This window comes from Balaenoptera acutorostrata, chromosome 6 (assembly GCF_949987535.1).
Source record: "Balaenoptera acutorostrata chromosome 6, mBalAcu1.1, whole genome shotgun sequence".
NCBI classification, from domain to species: Eukaryota; Metazoa; Chordata; class Mammalia; order Artiodactyla; family Balaenopteridae; genus Balaenoptera; species Balaenoptera acutorostrata.
This window is the reverse complement of record NC_080069.1, coordinates 7,402,118-7,426,171: the sequence shown is the minus strand read 5'-3', so window position 1 is coordinate 7,426,171 and position 24,054 is coordinate 7,402,118. Positions and strand designations below refer to the sequence as shown.

The 24,054-nt window shown below is 35.9% G+C and overlaps 1 protein-coding gene across 2 annotated transcripts in view; it reads left to right on the top strand.

The window, feature by feature from the left end:
* Positions 1 to 24,054, top strand: part of GLRA3 (glycine receptor alpha 3) — a 192,761-nt gene that overhangs the window by 106,103 nt on the left and 62,604 nt on the right. For both annotated transcript variants that reach the window (XM_007192677.2, XM_028169206.1), the window contains exon 5: positions 11,093 to 11,175. In XM_007192677.2, the coding sequence (XP_007192739.2) occupies positions 11,093 to 11,175 (83 nt within the window). The remainder of the gene's footprint in view (positions 1 to 11,092; positions 11,176 to 24,054) is intronic.

Sequence of the window (24,054 nt, the reverse complement as noted above, 5' to 3'; positions counted from 1 at the left end):
CAATATGCTCTATTTATTGCAATAGGCAACTGCTTCAAAAGTATTTGTATCACCAGTAACATGTTTTTTTTTTTTTTTTTTTTTTTTTTTTTTATAGCTACTTTATTTATTTATTTATTTATTTTTGGCTGTGTTGGGTCTTCGGTTCGTGCGAGGGCTTTCTCTGGTTACGGCAAGTGGGGGCCACTCTTCATCGCGGTGCGGGGACCGCTCTTCATCGCGGTGCGTGGGCTTTTCACTATCGCGGCCCCTCCCGTTGCGGGGCACAGACTCCAGACGCGCAGGCTCAGTAGCTGTGGCTCACGGGCCCAGCTGCTCCGTGGCATGTGGGATCTTCCCAGACCAGGGCTCGAACCCGTGTCCCCTGCATTAGCAGGCAGATTCTCAACCACTGCGCCACCAGGGAAGCCCAGTAACATGTTTTAAAGGTATCAAGGTAAACTTAATATTGGAGCTGTAGCCTGAATATTAATTCCTTAGATTTTACCTCTCTATTTTCCCTTTTGTTAACTTTTCTTCTCATCAGGAATGGGTATATTTGATTTTGAGTTCATCAGCTCAGTATCAGGGATAGTTGCTATTTTTGCCAGGTAATAGTATAAAATAGAAATAACAGGAATGAAAATTTAATCTTAGTAGCTTAGTGATTTTGAAAACTTTTTTCTACAAAGTGGTTTTATAAATAATGCTAATGTCTTTATCCCAGTATATTATATCTGTTTTGCATATTTTTCTATTCCATGTGAACAAATTTCCCTTCAATACATTTATCATTTCCTGAGAATGACAAGGTGCCATCACTCTATTGTGAATTGACACTTCCATCAGATTTCTGAAAACTAGCTAATATGTGTTAATATAATCCTGAATCATTAATTGTTGCATAACACGTAAAGGAAGATTTCAGGTCTCATTCACTAATTAAGCCCTGTGCTCCCATATGAATGAATAGCTTAATGGTGAATCCTGGGTCTAAGCGAGAGAATTTTGAACCCTTTTGGAAAATTACTAAAAAGCATAAGTATCAAAAGATAGTGGGAAGATGGAGCAGATATAGTTTTACCTATTTCTTCTGCCAAGTACAACTGAAAACCCTAGACGCAATATATATCACAAACTTGGGGAGACTCCCAGTGGTAGGCATAATAACATTGACTGAGTAAGGACCTTGGAACCCAAGAAACAACATGGAAGTGAATTCGTGGGACTATTTTTTCTTTATAAATCTTAGACTGGGATATGAACTGGACTTCTACGTCTACCTGGAAGGAATAAGGTAGCACCCACACCCCCTTGCCCTGACAGAGCAGTGTCAGAGAAAACCAGTGCAAACAGAATGTTTAAGATCCAGAGTCTCATAAAATATTATAAACATGTCTAAGCTTCAACCAAATTATCATTCACCATACAAAGAACCAGAAAGTCCTGAAACTGAATGAAAAAAGACAATCAACAGATGCCAACAAAAAGATGATGAGGTTGTTAAAATTATCAACAGACATTAAAATGGCCATGACGAAAATGATTCAGTGAACACTTACAAATATGCTTGAAACCAATAAAAAAATAGAAAGCCTCAGCAAAGAAATAGAAGGTATAAAGTGGAACCAAATAAAAATTTTAGGACTGAAAAATACAATAATTAAAATAAAAACCTAGTGGATGGGCTCAGTAGAAAAATGGAGAGGAAAAAGATTCAGTGAACTCTAAGAATAGTAAAAAAATTACCCACTCTGAACAACAGAGAAATGATAGATTGGGGGCCAGGGGAGGACAGAGCCTCAGGGACCTCTGGCAGTATAACAAAAGTCTAACATTCGTGTCATCAGAGTCTCAGATGGAGAGGGAGAATAAGGTATAGAGCTACAAAAAATACTAGAGGAATTAATGACTGAAACTTGCAAAAATTTTGCAAAAGGCATAAACCTGCAGATCAAGATATTGAATTAAATCCCAAAGATATTCGTACCAAGTCACATCATACACGAACTTCTGAAAACTAAATAAAAATCCTGAATACATCCAGAGAATAACAACAGCTTATCTATAGGGGAAAAATAATTGAAATGATAGCAAATTTCTCATCAGAAATGATAAAAACCAGAAAGAAGTGACACATATTTTTCAAGCGCTGAAAGAAAGGAATTGTCATCCTAGAATCTTGTACCCAGTGAAAATATCCTTCAGGAATGAAGGGGAAATTGAGACCTTCTTGGATAAAGGAAAACTAAGAGAATTTGTCACAAGTAGACCTCCCCTGAAAGTATAGCTAAAGGAAGTTTTCTAAACAGAAAGAAAATAATAAAAGAAGAAACATTGGAACGTCAAGAAGGAAGAAAGGAAACTGTCATCAGAAATATGAGCAAATATAATAGACTTTTCTTCTCCTCTTAAGTTTTCTAAATTATATTTGACAGTTGAAGCAAAAATTATAACATTGATGTAAGGGGAAATGAAAAATAAATAATAAAACATTCTTTATAAACACATTGGCAGAAATTAACAAGATGTAATAGCATTGTCTAATACCATTTTGTAGGCATATGACTTGAAATTAACTGTTTGGGAAGATGATTTCTTAGTATATGTAAAAATGTAAAATATACTTATCCTTCAACTCAACAATTCTGCTTCTAGGAATTTACATTACTTATGTGTTCACATGTACACAAGACACATTTACAAAGATGCCCACTGCACCACTGAAATAGCAACAAAAGAAAAGACCCTATATATTCACAAATGAGAACAAGGCAGAACACAGTGATAGCCCAACATCATGAAGTATCCTGCATGAGATAGACCTAAATGTATTCATAAGAAAAAGCCTCCAAAATATCTTTAAGGTTAGAAATGTTTCATGCTTATTTTTGTTTAAAACATTCTATATATTTAAACCTAAAAGTGTATGGAAAGATACATGTGTATCTAATTCCATACAAGAAGTGCAGAAGGATGCCCACAATTGGTTAAGAATGACCAGTTATGGAAATGAGCTGTAAAACTTGGGTAGAAATAAAGATGAACTGTAGATTTCACTATATGTAAGTTAATATTGTTTGACTTTTTCAGTAAGTTATATATTACTTATGAATTAAATACATATGTTTTAAGCGACAGAGGCTTTTAACCTGAAGTCACGACCCTTGACTCCTCTGTGATGTGGATTTCTGATGCCTCTCAGGGGATCCATGCCAGGTGTAAACAAAGCAAATTTACCTCTTTTCCTGCTAATTTGAAAATTAACTTTGTGAAAGGTATAATTTATTTTTAATTGTAAGGTACCGTTTCATTTCAGACAGATTTTGGGTGTCATAGGTTGCAAGAATATATCACCAGGTAGCATGAAATAATCATTCTGCAAAATAATAATGTCTAGAAGGTTTCCATTGATAGACTTGAAATACAATGTGTGTGTGTATTCTGTTGTATCCTATATGATTTTGGCTATTTAGTTGTTTATATCAAGTCATTGGACTTGGAAAATTGTGCCATCCATTATGAATTTCCCACATTTCTTTTAATATTTTGAGAAAAGTTATAGAATAATTCAGAATTGCATCTTTCGTCTTTCAGTATGAGTTCAGATGAAACCGATGATGTCTCTTGGCCCCTGGTTTTTGTTTGCTCTATCCTGGCTCACATGATCAAAGACTAAATTCATTTTTTTGTGAGTTGTTTTTGGAAATCTCACAGGACTTTGAAATTTTCAAAAGGCAAACAGTTTCTTTCTTAACAAAAGTTGTGCTAGGAAAAAAAAATCTTGTTCAATTTACAAATGGAGCATCTGTGATGTTTCATGAGAGATCTGCTTTCCTGCCTGTTCAAAGAAAGAAGCAAAATATCCTGGCAAACCTGACCTATTGAACTTATCCATTTCTCTCTACTTCCTTCTTTTTTTTTTTTTTTTTGGTACATGTTTATGTCTTCATTTTCTCTGCCTTAAAATTCTTCATATTTCCTAGCACCTTGGTGATAGCATTTTAGCTTAATCTGTGATTACTTGAACTACCATTAGGAGGCCAATTTACTTCAATTGATAATCATCTGGAGACAGTATAATTTGTAATTATACTTTTTGAAATCTCTTTTCTCCTTTTAAAATGTTTTTCTAATTATTTTTTTAAATTAATTTTTATTGGAGTATGGTTGCTTTACAATGTTGTGTCAGCCTCCACTGCACAACAAAATGTATCAGCCGTACACATACAGATATCCCCTCCCTTTTGGACTTCCCTCCCATTTAGGTCACCACAGTGCACTAGGTGAGTTCCCTGTGCTATAAAGCATGTTCCCATCAGTTGTCCATTTTATACATAGTATCAATAATGGATATGTGTCAATCCCAGTCTCCCAATTCCTCCCACCCCACCCCTTTCCCCCTTGGTATCCATACATTTGTTCTCTGCGTCTGTGTCTCTATTTCTGCTTTGCAACTAAGATCATCTGTACCATTTTTGTAGATTCCACATACATGCATTAATATACAATATTTGCTTTTCTCTTTCTGACTTACTTCACTCTGTATGACACTCTCTATGTCCATCCACATCTCTACAAATGACCCAATTTCTTTCCTTTTTATGGCTGATGTACTTCCTTCTTAAAGCCACTAAAACAAAGAAATAAACTGAATAAGGAATGAAATGACATTAACACACAGGAAGATGAAAGTAATGGGAAAGAAAACAGTGACAGATGAGTGATGACAAGATATTTTAGGAAACTTGAAAATGAATGCACTTGTGAAAACTGACTTCACAGAGATAACCAAAACCTAAGCCAAAGTGGGGGAATGCAAAAGGAAGAAAATAATATCCTCAAACTTTTAGAAATTTGAGGCAGGTAGGACTTCAGAAAATGGGGTCTAGGGGACTTCCCTGGTGGTCCAGTGTGCAGGACTCCACACTCCCAATGCAGGGCACCTGGGTTCGATCCCTGGTTGGGGAACTACATCCTGCATGTGTGCCGCAACTAAGAAGCCCACATGCCGCAACTAAGACCTGGCACAGCCTAAATAAATAAATAAGAAAATGGGGGCTAGAAAGGAGATAAAGAAAAAGAGTTGATGTAACCTAAGCAGGAATGACAGTGAGTCCTTTATCCTGATTTTCTTGCCCGTGTTCTTCAGACTAGGATCTAACTTTTTGCCTTCTGAACTGGGCAGAAAGCAGGAGGACAGAAAACCTCCACAAGTTGGGCCAAGAACTTCTGGAGAGTAGGGACTCGAGGCACAACTGGCATCTGTGGTGAAGCATCACCCCAAGAAAACGAGGGTTCTGTGAGTTCTGCACACTGAGTGGTGATATTCCTATTCCCCCTAAAATGCCCAAGAGGAAAGATGCACAGACAATTGGGGAAGCACCAGTAAAAAATCTGGGCAGCCATCCTATGGTGAAGACCATTACTTCATGAATCATCTGCTGTTAGTTGCACTCCAAATAGTTTTTAGTACCTCATACTTCAATATAAACAGACATTGGAGGACATCCTGCAATAGGACCAGTAATGAAAAAAGAAGCAGAGGCCAGAATACACATGCAGAGGAAATAAAGAGCAAAGAGAAGAAAATTAAAGAAACAAAGAAATGACTCAAGGGAAAATGCAGGGAGCAGAAAAGGCCATAAAAAAAAAAAATCTCTGGACAGATGATACAACAGCAAGCATGAAATAAGAGACATTTAGGAAAGGAGAAATGGAGTCATTCAGAGCATAGAAAGTGCAAATAGTAAACCAAAGTGGAAAAAACATCAATCAAATATTTGTTCTTGCAAAGAACAAATTAAGTGAAGAAATCTGCCAAGAAGTAGAATCAAGATATTAAGAAATAGGAAATCAGAAGGAAAGGATAAGAAAATCAGAGTATCAATACAGAGGTTCAATATCTGACCAGAAAGGAAGATGAGAAAAAGAAATGAGATTTCTATGAAAAGCAAGGAATTGATCCATTGCCTGCTCTGTTTAATCACTGAGAGGGATTTGGTTCTGAAAGGGAGTTTGTTGAGTGTGAAGTAATAGTAGGGAATAGAAACGGAAGAGATGATTAAAATGAGACAATTGTTAACACTAGGGAAAACAAAATGCTGTCCAAGCGCTGTAATTACAGCAAATGACTAAGCTTCACCATGAACAGTAATTACATATTCACAACATGTAAACACTGCATATTAATTTAACCATTAATGTTTACATAACTGAATTTCGAATTCTGCTGGAGAGTTAAGTGTACACAGAGTGTGGTATAAGGGCAGTAAATTCTAATTTTCCTTTGTAGCATTTAATAGGCACCTTCACAAATTTTAAAAATCAAGCATAACGTGATAGCAATTTAAATATATGAATGTAAGTTGCAGACACATATCTAAAGAAGGCTGCCTCTGAGAAGCTAGAAATGAACTGGGGATAGGGATGGGCAGGGCAAAGGTACAGCTGATTTTGGTATGTTTTATATAACTGTCTGAACTTCTAAATGATATCCATGAATTATACTGATATTTTTTAAATGAAGTGCTTTTCAAGTGAGGGTGTTGGGGTGAGACACGTGACTCTAGATTGTCAAGTTTGGGATTTGATTTTATTCTATTTCTAAAGTTAGCCTATTATGTATCATATGTATGTATGTATAACATGTTACGGAAAAACCTGAACAAACTTTTTGGCCGACCCGGTATTTCATGAGTGCTGACTGCAGACACAGGACTCCAGCGCCAGAGACAAAGGAATTTATTCCTTATTGCCAGCAAGCAGCAGGAGCCTCAGGGTCTTCACTCAACTTCCCCATCATCCTCAGGTCTCGTGGGAACAATACATCAGGCTCAGGTGGGCACAACACACCCGTGGGTCTGCCTCACAGCTGTGGAACACTGAGTGTGGGGAATCCACTGCTTTTATAGCAAGCTGTAAGCAAGCCTTCTCTTTGTCCAGGGGAATGTTATCTCATCTCTCAAAATCAGCAGCTACACAAACAGCCATGAGAAATGGCTCAGGTGAAAGTATTGTCAGGGCCTTACCGTCTTGGTAGACCCAGCAGGAGGTAAATCTGTGATTTACTAGCTGTGATTTGGGGCAGGTCTCTCTACCTATGAAAGGCTCATTTTTCTTACATGCATGATGGTGAAAATACTAATCACCTTGAGCCTGAAATAATCTATGTAAAACACTCAGGATAGTGCCAGGCGTACAATTAGCACTAAAGATTTTAATTTTTATCTTTCCAAAGAGAAAACAAAACCCCAAAAAGCTTAAGTTCTGGTCTTTTCCAGAATCCATAAATTAACAAATTTGAGGACTCTTGCAAATTATCAATCTATCTAAACCTTGGTTTTATCAATTGAAAATGGGGATGGTAACATCCTATCCACAAGATAATGGAAGCACATCACGGGCAGTTAAATATTATCTGCTGCTTCATTTACTGATAGTACTAATATGTACCAGGACATCCAACCCTACTACTTACAGTGCAGAAGCATTATTGCATTAACCATCAAATAAATACCAGGAAGAAACTTTACATCAAAAATACCATACATGGTGAGTTGTCAAAGATCATAACACAATTTCAACTTTTACTTAAGCTAAATACAACCACTTTCTTTGAAATTCAGTTGTGAAAAGAATTAAAGTTTCCTTGTACAATATGTACTTATTTTTTGAACTTTGACAGACATTAATTTTTAAAAAGACAAGGCAAACATTTCAACAGATGCTTTTTAAGAGGCTGTTTATTCAAAGGAAATCAATTTACAATACCATAAAATATATGTTGTAAGGAGAATTCTGCATGTGTGTGATTATGTATATTTTCCTGAAGGGGTCCACAGCTTATATCAGCTTCCTGAAGGGACCACCAACAATACTGAGTTTGCACTGTGATGGGTTAATAAGCTTTATGATCGTCTCTATCATCGGATGACAACAAAACTCCAGTTAGAACGCTAGTACCAGTGTTCCGTCTAGCACTCCAACAATCTAATCTCTCATGAGAATTATTTACTCTGTAGAATTATTCATGATAAAATATCAAATCACTCAAGCAAATATGTAAAATCCATGGGCAAATTCCTTATATTTTCTAAAGTTTACTGATTTTTTTGGGGAAGAATCATTTATGTATCTTTTACTTTAAATTTAATAACAAATAGTGTGTGAAATGTATCATTTCTTGTGTTATAGAAATATATATTTTAAAAGTCATATTAATTAGATAACTCATTTTCATGAAAAATGTTCTGGTGCCTTTGAAAGGCAGTAGACTTAAAGGTTAAGGGCATAGAATGGGCAGCTAGACCCCCAGAGCGTCTAATTCAACTCTATCAATTTCTGCTTTGTAATATCAGGTGAGTTAACCTCTTAATCTCCTCATCTCTAAATAAAGGGAATGTAGCTTACCTGTCTTATAAATTCATATTAAGAAATAAATGAGTTGAGACAGATATAAAGTATTTAAAATAGTGCCTACCACATAGTAAGCAACAGTTGTATTACCTAGTATGATATTACAGATAATACTTCAAAGCTGATAGCTAAGAGGCAATTGTCCTTATAACACTAAATTTAGAAATATTAAAAACTATTAAAATACTTATCTTTTGCATAAGGAACTTAAAGTGGAGTCAGAAAGCCTTTTTTAATACTTCAATTAATGGTTGAGATAGACAGCATACTCTGGGCAATGTTTGTTTGAAAATGGGTAATACCTTGATTTTAATGAGATGAATTGTTTGTCATAGATTATAGTCATCTTTTTTTAACATTACTGCTTCACTAAGCCAAGAATTTTTAAGGGGAAAATTTTAAAAACGCACATCCTGTTTGTGTGTCTTGTCTCAGAAAAGAGAACTCTGTGTCCTCTCTTACACAAGAAGATATTTCCAAAACAGGAGAATACGATTAATTACCTCTTGATTTAGTTTTCTTTTGATGTGGTCAGGACAAATCTTTAATTTATATGTAATGTTTTGATAAAGAAATTCAGGATCACATTCACCAAGGCGACACATTTTTTTCATCCCTGTGCTGTTAAAGAAGCAATTGTATTGTACCTTAAACAAAAAGAAAGTCAATAAATAGACTTTTTCAGGATATGAGTTATGACAGAAGTTCTACAAACAGTGTTTTTCTTTGCCAAATAATTCCTTCCGGGGTCTTTTTTTTTTTTTAAGAATTATGTAATGTCTCTTTTTTTACGCCAGAAAAACAGCTAGGATATGAATTTGACATCACAAGCATGGTGAGATCTGGAAAAGATTCTGAGAATGCTATTTACTTCCATACAAAAGGTCACAGAATTAATTCTCTAAGCCAACATTTGAAACTGGCTGGCCAGAGAGCCTTGGATATTTGGAAAATTAATGGGTGTACGTTCAAAATGTATTTGTTCATACACTTCTAATAAACCCTTTTATAAGACGGAGAACATTGTGTCTAGCTGATTTTACAATTGCCTTTTGAAGAGAGAACTTTGCAAATGGACAACATCACACTTACAGGATCACTTAACCTAGCTGAGTTAGGAGAAAACTGCTTTTGAAGAATAAATTCTGTGAACTATTTTAGTGTGCTCTGGACTCTGACTTGAATGAATTGTCAGATGATCCCCGGGGACTCTTAAAAATCCAGCAGCTTCACATCTGTCCGTTTATGTCTCTCAGATGATGTCACTGGGGCCCCACCAAGAGTATTCAATGTCAAACATACATCATTATAACTTTATGTCTATGGGCTACATAAAAATGTCACTTTGGAGAATGTGGTTACATTTAGTGGAGCTGATGGCTATTTTTTGTTCAAGCTTTAAATAGTTTCTTATCAGTGATTTAATTCAGTCATCTTTGTATGCATCCTATATAATGTGGGGGAGAAGAAGATGGGGAAGTCTGGGGTTGGGAGAATGTACTAGTAATCCTTAATAACTAATGTTGATTTAGTGTTTACTATGTGTCAAGCACTCGGCTGAGCATTTTACATGTATTAACTCATGTATTGGTCACAACATGTCTCCAGAGTAAGTACTATTATTATCATCCTTTCGGAGATGTGAAAGCTGAAATAGAGTGAAATGAAGTGATCTGAGACCATAAACTCTGTGGTCACAGAGTTTATGTGAATGACTCAGCCTAGGTGCCCACTAATATACTGCATTTCAATGGGAAAACTTTCAATAAAATGGGCTGGCTAGAGAGTTCTCCGAAAAGAACTTCGTTTGAATAAACTTAGGTTTGTTTGGATCTGGGCCTCTTTTTCTCACGTCCGGAAACTACAAATTCTTGGTAATCCTTGAGGATATCTCAGTAATATACTTTTCGAAGAAAAAGACATTCAAGAGTAGTGAATTATCTGGAATGCCGACATACTAATGTTTTCTGGAAGGGGGAGAAGTGGGTGGAACGCTGGGGTGACCGTCAGGTCATCTCACTTTGTGGGAAGCCACATCAGAAGTTCAATTGTTGGGCGTGGAATTGTGTCCCACGTATTCGAGAGGGCTATTTTGTGGCCCTGATAAGATCTGGTGAAATGCTCTAATTCCATGACAGGGAAGCCCTCTCTAATACCGAGAATTTTGGAGACCTCCAGATCCTGAGTTTTTTACTCTGGGTGTTCACTGAGAAGTTCTTCAGTGTAGTTACAAAGACGATGAAAGTTGTCAGACAGACTGCTTCCCTGCACCCAGCCTTTGCACACTCATACTCCAAACCCTGGATCTCCTTCCCTCCTCAGGGGTGCTGTCCCAGTGATTTGGGAGAAGTGTGTCTTTGGCCTTTGGTATTCGTTTTATAAAACTCATACTCAAATATCTTTTTTAAAGGTCTCAGACACCTCTAGCCCTCTCTGAAGGAAAACATAAATAGATAAATAAATAAACATGATTGCACGTTTATATATACAGCTTTTCTTTCCCCCCAAACCAGATTGATGTAAAAGGATACAGTTGTTTTGCAGTAAATAACATACACAAGCTGGAGCAAATTTTATTTGAGTAGATGTTAGTCATTACCAAAGCAACATGGTTTTCCAATTGTGCCTTGAACAATAGACTATTAATATGATATTATAAATTTCTTCTAAAATTTATTACTTTGAATTCTTTCAGATTGACATTAACACTCTCCTGTCCAATGGATCTCAAGAATTTTCCAATGGATGTACAAACCTGTACTATGCAACTGGAAAGCTGTAAGTAGGAACAACTTCCTTTTTCTGAATACTTTAAAAAAAGAGAGTAGATGTATATTTGATGGGTTATATAGATAATTTATTTTGTCATTGTTTTTGTCTGACATTTACTAAATGGGCATGTTATCCTCTACATAGTATGGAAAGGAATGATGTCTATCAGCACATGCACTGTATACTGTGATAAAGAAGTAAATTCAGGACTAGAAATAACCATTTTTAAGCTTGAAAAACAGCTATTCTCTCTATACAAATCAAAGATAAAAAGGATGGTAACCATTAAAGACAAACTACCATTCTTTTTAATGGCGTGTCTGCTGTAGTCCAAGCATTTTGAATATATTATTTCTCATACTCACAACAAAGATGTTGTTATCCCCATGTTTCCACATATGCAAATGGTCACTTTGAGTGATTTTGCCCCAATTTATGGAGGTGGTAACAACAAGCCATCTGGCTTCAAAGGCTATGCTTACTCTGAACTGTTTTGTTGACCCCTCAGGATTTACTCAGAGAGTACACTGCTGGCTGTGTTGTGTGTTATCTCCGGAGAAAAGACATTTCTCACACTTTATCAGAGATTTATCCAAGCTTATAGGCGTTTCTTTAAATTTCTTCTTTCACACTGGATCCGTGTGCATCACGGATTAAATGTTAACACACGAAAACTTCAGGTTCTTCTGTTTCTGTGCACTTATCTATAGAATCAGCCCAAACTTAATTGGTTTTCAGTGTTTAATGCCATACAGAAAGTAAGCATTATGCAATATTTTTCTTGTTATACTATTTTATATCAAGAAAAAAAATGTCTGTTTGATATATTCCTTGAGAAAAATTTGCAGGTGGATCTTCAGACTTACAGGCCTTGGAGGCCAGGTCTGTAGTGCGGTAGAGCTGCCACTAGATGGCGTGCCTATGTCGTGGGGGGATGCAACCCGCCCTCCACATTTGGTGATTCTTATTAAAGTGAGGAAGTGGAAATACCTGTTTCTCTGATAATATCGCCTTCTTGTTAAATTCAAATGCATTACTTTTATACGTAGTTCTTAAATATTAATCATACCCATGGACAAATTACTAAATTAAATGAAAGGAAAATAAAAATCTAGTTTTAGTTGGGGGAGCTACTTAGCAAAAAATGCAGGGTGGTGGTGGGGGAGCAAGACAGGATTCCCAGCAGTGTGGATTTCTAACTGTACCAGGAAGGCATTTTTAAAAATTAATTAATTAATTTGTTTATTTATTTTTGGCTGCATTGGGTCTTCGTTACTGCGCACGGGCTTTCTCTAGTAGCCGTGAGCGGGGGCTACTCTTCATCGCGGTGTGTGGGCTTCTCATTGCGGTGGCTTCTCTTGTTGCGGAGCGTGGGGTCTAGGCGCAGTTGTGGCACGCAGGCTCAGTAGTTGTGGTGCTTGCGCTCTAGAGTGCAGGCTCAGTAGTTGTGGCGCACGGGCCTAGTTGCTCCACGGTATGTGGGATCTTCCCGGACCAGGGCTCGAACCCATGTCCCCTGCATTGGCAGGTGGATTCTTAACCACTGCGCCACCAGGAAGGCATTTTGAGGACAGGCTTCTTGGTTGCAAAATTAGGTACATGGGAGAGTATCGAGAAAAAAAATCATATGAAAAATAGTCTAAGACACACTGATTCCCTAATTACTAAACCAAGGATGTTGGATGTTATCCAATAGCGAGGAGCTATTCAAGATGTAGGAGCAAGAAAATGAGTTGGTCAATATTATGCTGTTAAAGATTCTCTCAGCCAGAGGAACCAAGGTTATTTAAGAAGGTTTCATAATATTCCAACAAAAAGAATAAAAGTAGGAACAAAAAGGAACAATGTGGAAGGTAGGAACAGTACAGGTTGATGCTGTAGAGAAGGCAAAATGTTATCTTTACCTTATTAGTCTCTTCAGGCTGGGCCTGAAAATTAAACGGAGATAGGACAGATTAACAGAAGAAAAGGATGCCCATTTATTTAATGTTAAGTTTTACATAACGTGGAATCATAAGGAGATGACTACTCATGGAAGTGGCCAAACCTAAATGCTTTTATACCAGGTTGAACAAAGAGAAGCAATTGTGGAAAAGTACCTAGACTGTGTGGGGAAACTAAAGGAAGATGAGAATTATTTTAAAAAGGTCTGTGTGTACAGAATTCTCTTGGCTTTGATTCCTGGTATGGGGAGCACATCTTTCATGTGGGAGTTTTTATCTACAGTTTTCAGGAAGAAGAGGGGAGTTTAGCATGGTCTTCTTGAATCTGCTGTTTTTCAGGTGCCTTTAGCTCAAAATAATCCTTCTGCTAAAGTGGCATATTTGGGGGGCACATATTCCACCGTTCTTCATTCACTTCAATACAAACTGGATGCAAAGGCTCTGGGAGTGAGTGAGTCAGAGCTAAAGAGTTTTCCTAGGTAGAATCGTTTTGGAAATACTGACAGAGAAAGAAAACATAGAATAAGTAAATGTTGAAGGGAATATTGATAAATCCAATCTTAATATATTTGCGGTTCAGGAAATTTAGGTGTAAAGCCAAAGGGAAGAATGAGAACTGAAGACATATTATTTATTAACAGCCATCTACAGAGTGGTTCAACCGTAACGAAATTTTTAACGGAGAGAATGCACAGATGAAAACAAACACACAAAGAAGAGCCAACGCTTAACAAAGGCCTTCATTTCGAGGTTGTTGGAAGGAATTCCAGTCAAGGGGTTGTCATAGATAGCAAATTAAAATCGCAATCGTGCAATCTCAAAAGAGAAGGGGCAGCTGAGGAGATCTGTTTAAGAGCATCAAGTGCTGTGAAATGGTGTTTTTTTTTTTTAAAGTACTTGAAAAAAGTCATTTTTATTGATGATAAAGACAAATATGATTAGAATGATGAGGCTCAAAGCTAGATTCCAAAAAGTTTTAAGAAAAAGGGGGAACATGATGAGCAAGTGGTAGCAGTGAGTGAAATCCGTAGTTCCCTGAATGTTAGTTATTACAGATGAGAGAGTACAGGACCTAAGGACAGCTGGATCACTGGACTTCTTTAGAATAAAGAAAGCATCCTGGGCTATTTTGCAGACACACGTGCTCATGTAACAAGACCTTTCGTCTTCCTGCCTTTCCCAGAACATTTCCAAATCAATCAAAAACCCAACGTGGGAAAACAAAGCCTCTTGTTGCCGCTGCCTTATTTCTTAATTCCTTTATCAAGAGTTGGTAGACTGCCTCAAGTATCCCTTTCATATTTCAGTCATTAAACACTTCCTGCCCCCTTATTAGAAATTAATTTAGCTCACAATAGAGATACTGTTTGTTAAACTCTTTTAGCAGATGCTAAGAAAATCCTGTCAAAGTAAAAGCTACTGAAGTCAAATTCTTCAAGGTGTTTTTCTTAAACTGTTTTATTTATTTATTTATTTTTTAGCATCTTTATTGGACTATAATTGCTTTACAATGTTGTGTTAGTTGCTGCTGTATAACAAAGTAAATCAGCCATAGGCATACATATATTCCCATATCTCCTCCCTCTTGCATCTCCCTCCCACCCTCCCTATCCCACCCCTCTAGGTGGACACAAAGCACCGAGCTGATCTCCCTGTGCTATGCGGCTGCTTCCCACTAGCTATCTATTTTACATTTGGTAGTGTGTATATGTCCATGCCACTCTCTCACTTCGTCCCAACATACCCTTCCCCCTCCGCATGTCCTCAAGTCCATTCTCTACATCTGTGTTTTTATTCCTGTCCTGCCCCTAGGTTCTTCAGAACCTTTTTTTTTTTAGATTCCATATATATTTGTTAGCATACAGTATTTGTTTTTCTCTTTCTGACTTACTTCACTCTGTATGACAGTCTCTAGGTCCATCCACCTCACTGCAAATAACTCAATTTCGTTTCTTTTTATGGCTGAGTAATATTCCGTTGTATATATGTGCCACATCTTCTTTATCCATTCATCTGTCGATGGACACTTAGGTTGCTTTCATGTCCTGGCTATTGTAAATAGAGCTGCAATGAACATTGTGGTACATGACTCTTTCTGAATTATGGTTTTCTCAGGGTATATGCCCAGTAGTGGGATTGCTGGGTCATATGGTAGTTCTATTTTTAGTTTTTTAAGGAACCTCCATACTGTTCTCCATAGTGGCTGTATCAATTTACAAACCCTCTTAAACTGTTTTAGAGACTTTACTCACATCTTTTTTTGTTTTTAAATAGTGGCTTAAAATGGCAAAAGCCTTAAGAGTTCAACCTACTGTAAAGGAAATGCTGTAAGAAACTTAATATCTACTGTTGAATAAATTATGACAGCAAAGGGGAAAAAGAAGACAAATTGGGTTTAGAGGCATGGAAAACAAACAAAAAGAAATATAACTTAAAATGCAAAAGTCTTAATGGCCTGTGATGATCCAACTTTCTTAAATTCAATAAATGTTTAATAAGGATGTCACTTGTCAGGACTGTTTTAAATGACCTGGGGAGTGTTCATTCATTTAAGTACCAATCAAAAAATATCTATCAAATACCTAATATATTCCACATAATATGTTGGTGATACAAAAAAGTCCCTGTCTGGAAGGACTTCAAGGACTAACTGAGGAATTATCTCTGCAAATATAGTAATTCTACTGAAGGTGATAAGCATATGTTAATAGCATACTGTTAGCACAAAGGAGAAAATGACTAAGGGAAGAACAGTATTGAGTGAATAACTTAGGAAAGTATATATTTTCTAAACTAGCGATGTCTCCACACCCCTAAAAGTGTACATTCATGACTTAGACTTAAAACCTTAATGATACAAAAGTCCTAGTATATGGAAAAGAGAGGTTCTGGAAAGAGACGTGCAGGGAAAGTCGAGGGGAAGAGAAATCTTCTGATAGAAATTACTGAGAAAAACAAAAAACAACTATGAGCTAAGAAAAACATCAAAGAATAAAAATGGAATAAATAACTTTCAAAACAAAACTAAAAATTACTGTTTCACCAAATGAAATGTGGGAAAGGAGAAAAATAAAAGAAATAAAAATTCATACAGCCACTATGGAGAACAGTACGGAGGTGCCTTAAAAAACTAAAAATAGAACTACCATATGATCCAGCAATCTCACTACTGGGCATATACCCTGAGAAAACCATAATTCAAAAAGACACATGCACCCCAATATTCATTGCAGCACTATTTACAATAGCCAGGATATGGAAGCAACCTAAACATCCATCAACAGATGAATGGATAAAGAAGATGTGCTACATCTATACAGTGGAATATTACTCAGCCATAAAAAGGAACGAAACTGGGTCATTTGTAGAGACATGGATGGACCTAGAGTCTGTCATACAGAGTGAAGTAAGTCAGAAAGAGAAAAACAAATATAGTATATTAACGCATATATGTGGAATCTAGAAAAATGGTACAGACGAACCTATTTGCAGGGCAGGAATAGAGACACCGACATAGAGAACAGACGTGTGCACATGGTCGGGGGGAAGGGGGGTGGGATGAACTGGGAGATTGGGATTGACATATATACACTACCATGTGTAAAATAGATAGCTAGTGGGGACCTTCTGTATAGAACAGGGAGCTCAGCTCTGTGCTCTGTGATGACCTAGATGGGTGGGATGGGGGGGGTGGGAGGTCCAAGAGGGAGGGGATATATGTATACCTATAGCTGATTCACTTCATTGTACAGCAGAAACTAACACAACATTGTAAAACAACTATACCACAATAAAAAAATTGTAAAAAAAATATAGTATATATGAAGCACAGAAAGAGAACAAGGATAGCTCTCAATATTACTATAATTAAAATCATTGCAAAGGTTAAATGCATAGAGCAAAATGGATTCCCAAGCTAGATGTTAACAAATATTAAATGCAACAATATGTTGTCAACCAAACAATTTTTTTAAACACCATGCAAAAAATTGGGGAAGATAGAAAAATGCATATCAGAGACATGTGTCTAAAATATCCAGGCTAATAGAGCCACAATGGAGAACAACATGGAGGTTCTTTAAAAACTAAAAATAGAATTACCATATGACCCAGCAATCCCTCTGCTGGGCATATACCCAGAGAAAACCATAATTCAAAAAGACACATGCACCCCAATGTTCATTGCAGCACTATTTACAATAGCCAGGTCATGGAAGCAACCTAAATGCCCATCGTCAGACGAATGGATAAAGAAGGTGTGGTACATATATACAATGGTATATTACTCAGCCATAAAAAGGAATGAAATTGGGTCATTTGTAGAGGCGTGGGTGGACCTAGAGACTGTCATACAGAGTGAAGTAAGTCAGAAAGAGAAAAACAAATATCGTATATTAACTCATATATATGGAATCTAGAAAAATGGTAGAGATGAACCAGTTTGCAAGGCAGAAATAGACACAGATGTAGAGAACAAATGTATGGACACCAAGGGGGGAAAGCGAAGGGGGTGGTGGTGGGATGAACTGGGAGATTGGGATTGACATATATACACTAATACGTATAAAATAGATCACTAATAAGAACCTGCTGTATAAAAAATAAATAAATAAAATAAAATTTAAAAAAATCCAGGATAATAATTTCAATATCAGAAAAAAATAAGTTACAGGAAAAATCATAAGATACAAACACTTGGATAACATGTTGGTAAAGAAACAGAACTATAGTGATTATGAAAATGTCTTCCATATAACTTCCAAATATAGGAAGCAAAAGCAGACAGAACTACAATTTTTAAAAATAGATCTACCTGATTCACTTTGCTGTACAGCAGAAACTAACACAACATTGTAAAGCAATTATATTCCAATTTAAAAAAAAAGGGAAAAAATAGATCTATCAATAATTTATTTGAAGATACAGGTACAAATATATGAACAAAACAATTAAGTAATTTATAGATAGAGAGAAAACTTATAGTTTTGTTTGTTTTTAGCATGCAAGAACATTTACAAAAATTATGTAGTAAGCCACAAGGGAAGCTTTGATAAATTCCTAAGAATCAATGAATGATGGAGTGTGATCTCTGACTAAAATGCAATAGAATCAATAACAACATAAAATTACTATAAATTATTATAGATTAACAAATTATCATACATTACTATACAATTATATATCTGGAAACCAACTGCAGGTACTAAATAACTCTCTGTTTAAAGAAGAAATAAAGAAAAACTTGGTATTAAATGACAGTATGTATGCATCAAAACTTTGGGAAAATCCTGAGCTACTCTATCTTTTCCGGTCACATTTACTGATCTGGCATCAGAAAACCTCAGGCAAAAGCTTTATTTGAAAAAGAGAATGAAAAGAAATCCATATGGATAGCTAATTTCGTCATAAATTAATGAGTAGTTCAAATAGCTGGGACAGTAATAGAAAAAAAACAGAGAACATTTTGCAGACTTTTTCAATGACTTGCATAAGAATGAAACAAAGATGATTCTCCCAAGTTTTCTCTCAATCATGAGGATTGAATCTTGTCTCATTTACATAAATTAGAAAAGAGCAGGTGATTCATGGAAAAAGTAGTGCAGAAGCTGACTTCTGCTTAAATGTGCTGTGTTTCTTGTGAAACTAATTCAATTAGAAATTTATTTTAGGTTATGGAACTTTTTTCAGTAAAGCTTGAATTAGGAATGGTTGTGGAAATATAGAGAAATAAGGTTAGAAATGTTTCTTGGAGACAAGAAGATAAATGAGATCTCTGAAGATAGTATTAAAAATGAAGATCAAATGAGAGCAAAAGAAAGACAATGTCACTGAGTTTAAGAAAAACTGGGAGAGAGAAGGAAAGAGTAAAACAGAGAAAGACAATGAAGAACTCTTTTTGACATTTTAACAATATGTTTCTGAAAGGCTCTTTGGCAAATATGGTTAATCTAGTGTTCTCATGGAGTATGGATTCATACAACACTTTCGCTGAACTTCAAAAAAATTAGAAAACCAATGTTACTTTTTATTCAATAAATAGGTATAAATAAAAATGTATTCACTGCAATTCAAATGGTGTTTATCATAGTGATTCATTCTGCTGCCATTTAAAATCAAAATGAAGTAACCACAGTAAAATTGAAATTTTACCCTTAGATTAACCTGGAATGCTAAATCCCATCATTGAGAATTCCATTGAAGCCAAAGGAAAGACTGTGGTCCCAGTTATATGGCCCAAGTTCAGATGGGCCATCTGATAGATATAGATGTTGTTTCATCTATATTTTTATTTTTATATTCTTACTAACATATCTATTAGTTTTCTAGTCTAATTTTATTTTTTACTCTTTGTTACTGTCCTCCTTTTTTTTTTTTTTTTTTTTTTTTTGCCACCCCACACAGCTTGCGGGATCTTGGTTCATGAGCTGGGGGTCAGGCCAAAGCTCCTGCAGTGGGAGCTCCGATTCCAAGCCACTGGACTAACAGAGAACCTCAGACCCCAGGGAATATTCATTGAAGTGAGGTCTCCTGGAGGTCCTCATATTGGCACCAAGACCCAGCTTTACCCAACAGCCTACAAACTCCAGTGTTGGAAGCCTCAGGCCAAACAACCAGTAAGACAGGGACACAAGCCCACCCACCAAAAAAAAAAAGAGATGGCAAAAAATATATCACAGATGAAGGAGCAAGGTAAAAACCTACAAGACCAAATAAATGAAGAGGAAATACGCAATCTACCTGAAAAAGAATTCAGAGTAATGATAGTAAAGATGATCCAGAATCTTGGGAATAGAATGGAGGCACAGATTTAGAAAATACAAGAAATGTTTAACAAAGATCTACAAGAACTAAAGAACAAACAAACAGAGAAGAACAATACAATAACAAATGAAAAATATACAAGAAGGAATCAATAACAGAATAACTGAGAGAGAAGAACGAATAAGTGAGCTAGTGGAAATAACTGCTGAGGAACAGAATAAAGAAAAAAGAATGAAGGGAATTGAAGACAATCTCAGAGACCTCTGGGACAACACTAAACGAACCAACATTCAAATTATAGGAGTCCCAGAAGAAGAAGAGAAAAAGAAATGGTCTTAGAAAATATTTGAAGAGATTATAGTGGAAAACTTCCCTAACATGGGAAAGGAAATAGTCACCCAAGTCCAAGAAACATAGAGTCCCATACAGAATAAACCCTAGGAGAAACACACCAAGACACATTAATCAAACTAACAAAAATTAAATTCAAAGAAAATATATTAAAAGCAGCAAGGGAAAAGCAAAAAATAACATACAAAGGAATCACCAAAAGGTTATCAGCTGATTTTTCAGCAGAAACTCTGCAGGCCAGAAAGAAGTGGCAGGATATACTTAAAGTGATGAAAGAGAAAAATGTACAAACAAGATTATGCTACCCAGCAAAGATGTCATTCAGATTCGATGGAGAAATCAAAAGCTTTTCAGACAAGCAAAAGCTAGGAGAATTCAGCACCACCAAACCAGCTTTACAACAAATGCTAAAGAAACTTCCCTAGGCGGGAAACACAAGAGAAGAAAAAGACCCACAAAAACAAACCCAAAACAATTAAAAAAATGGTAATAGGAACATACATGTCAATAATAACCTTGAATATAAATGGATTAAATGCCCCAACCAAAAGACACAGACTGGCTGAATGGATGCAAAAACAAGACCCATACATATGCTGTCTACAGGAGACCCACTTCAGACCTAGGGACACATACAGACTTAAAGTGAAGGGATGGAAAAAGATATTCCATGCAAATGGAAATCAAAAGAAAGAGGAGTAGCAATACTCGTATCAGATAAAATAGACTTTAAAATAAAGACTCTTACAAGAGATAAGGAAGGACACTACCTAATGATCAAGGGATCAATCCAAGAAGATATAACAATTATAAATGTTTATGCACCTAACATAGGAGCACCTCAATACATAAGCCAAATGCTAACAAACATGAAAGGGGAAATCAACAGTAACACAATAATAGTAGGGAACTTTTAACAGCCCACTTACACCAATGGACAGATCATCCAAAGAGAAAATAAATAAGGAAACATAAGCTTTAAATGACACAATAGACCAGATAGATTTAATTGAAATTTATAGAACATTCCCCCCAAAAGTGGCAGAATATACTTTCTTTTCAAGTGCACATGGAACATTCTCCAGGATAGATCACATCTTGGGTCACAAATCAAGCCTCTGAAAATTTAAGAAAATTGAAATCATATCAAGCATCTTTTCTGACCACAACACCATGTGACTGGAAATCAATTACAGGAAAAAAACTGTAAAAAACACAAATACATGGAGACTAAACAGTGCACTACTAAATAACCAAGAGATCACTGAAGAAATCAAAGAAGAAATAAAAAAATACATATAAACAAATGACAATGAAAACACGATGACTCAAAACCTATGGGATGCAGCAAAAGCAGTTCTAAGAGGGAGGTTTATAGCAATTCAGTCTCACCTCAAGAAAAAGAAAAATCTCAAATAAACAATCTAACCCTACACCTAAAGCAACTAGAGAAAGAAAAACAAAAGAAAACCCAAAATCAGTAGAAGAAAAAAAATCAAAAGATCAGAGCAGAAATAAATGAAATAGAAATGAAGAAAACAATAGCAAAGATCAATAAAACTAAAAGTTGGTTCTTTGAGAAGATAAATAAAATTGATAAACCATTAGCCAAACTCATCAAGAAAAAAAAGGGAGAGGATACAAATCAATAAAATTAGAAATGAAAAAGGAAGAATCACAACTCACCCTGCAGAAATTCAAAGGATTATAAGAGACTACTACAAACAGCTATATGCCAATAAAATGGACAACCACGAAGAAATGGACAAATTCTTGGAAAGGTACAATTTTCCAAGACTGAACCAGGAAGAATTAGAAAATATAAACAGACTTATCACAAGTAATAAAATTGAAACTGTAATTAAAAATCTTCCAACAAACAAAAGTTCAGGACCAGGTGGCTTCACAGGCAAATTCTATCAAACAGTTACAGAAGAGCTAACACCGATACTTCTCAAACTCTTCCAAAAAATTGCAGAGGGAGGACACTCCCAAATTTGTTCTACGAAGCCACCATCACCCTGATACCAAAACCAGAAAAAAAGATATCACAAAAAAAGAAAATTATAGACCAATATCACTGATGAACATAGATGCAAAAATCCTGAACAAAATACTCACAAACAGAATCCAACAAAATATTAAAAGGATCATACACCATGATCAAGTGGGATTTATCCCAGGAATGCAAGGATTCTTCATATATACAAATCAATCAGTGTGGTACACCATATTAACAAATTAAGGAATTAAAAACCACATGAACATCTCAATAGATGCAGAAAAAGCTTTTGACAAAATTCAACACCCATTTATGATAAAAACTCTCCAGAAAATGGGCATAAAGGGAACCTACCTCAACCTAATAAAGGCCATATATGACAAATGCACAGCAAACATACTCAATGGTGAAAAACTGAAAGCATTTCCACTAAGATCAGGAACAAGACAAGGATGTCCACTCTCACCACTCTTATTCAGCATAGTTTTGGAAGTCCTAGCCACTGCAATCAGAGAAGAAAAGAAATAAAAGTAATACAAATTGGAAAAGAAGAAGTAAAACTGTCACTGTTTGCCAAAGACATGATACTATACACAGAAAATCCAAAAGATGCCACCAGAAAACTACTAGAACTAATCAACGAATTTGGTAAAGTTGCAGGATCAAAATTAATGCACAGAAATCTCTGGCATTCCTGTACACTACCAATGAAAAATCAGAAAGAGAAATTAAAGAAACTCCCATTTACCATTGCAAAAAAAGAATAAACTACCTAGGAATAAACCTACATAAGGAGGCGAAAAATTTGTACTCAGAAAAGTATAAAACACTGATCAAAGAAATCAAAGATGACATAAACAGATGGAGAAATATACCATGTTCTTGGACTGGAAGAATCAATATTGTGAAGATGACTATACTACCCTAAGCAATCTACAGATTCAATGCAATCCCTATTAAACTACCAATGGCATTCTTCACAGTATTAGAAGAAAAAGTTTTACAATTTGTATGGAAACACAAAACATCCCAAATAGCCAAAGCAATCTTGAGAAAGAAAAAAGGAGCTGGAGGAATCAGGTGCCCCAACTTCAAACTATACTACAAAGCTACAGTAATCAAGACAGTATGGTACTGGTACAAAAACAGAAATATAGATCAATGGAACAGGATAGAAAGCCCAGAGATAAACCCAACACATATGGTCACCTAATTTACAACAAAGGAGGCAAGAACATACAATGGAGAAAAGACAGCCTCTTCAGTAAGTGGTGCTGGGAAAACTGGACAGCTATATGTAAAAGAATGAAATTAGAACACTCCCTAACACCATACACAAAAATAAACTCCAAGTGGTAAGACCGGACACTATAAAACTCTTAGAGGAAAACATAGGAAAAACACTCTTTGACATAAACCACAGCAAGATCTTTTTTGACTCACCTCCTAGAGTAAAGAAATAAAAACAAAAATAAACAAATGGGACCTAAGTAAACTTAAAAGCTTTTGCACAGCAAAGAAAACCGTAAACAAGATGGAAAGATAATCCTCAGAATGGGAGAAAATATTTGCAAATGAAACAACAAAGGATTAATCTCCAAAATATACAAACAGTTCATGGAGCTCAATATCAAAAAACAAAACAAAACAAAACAACCCGATTAAAAAATGGGCAGAAGACCTAAATAGACATTTCACCAAAGAAGACATACAGATGACCAAGAGGCACATGAAAGGATGCTCAACATCACTAATTATTAGAGAAATGCAAATCAAAACTACAATGAGGTATCGCCTCACACCGGTCAGAATGGCCATCAGCAAAAA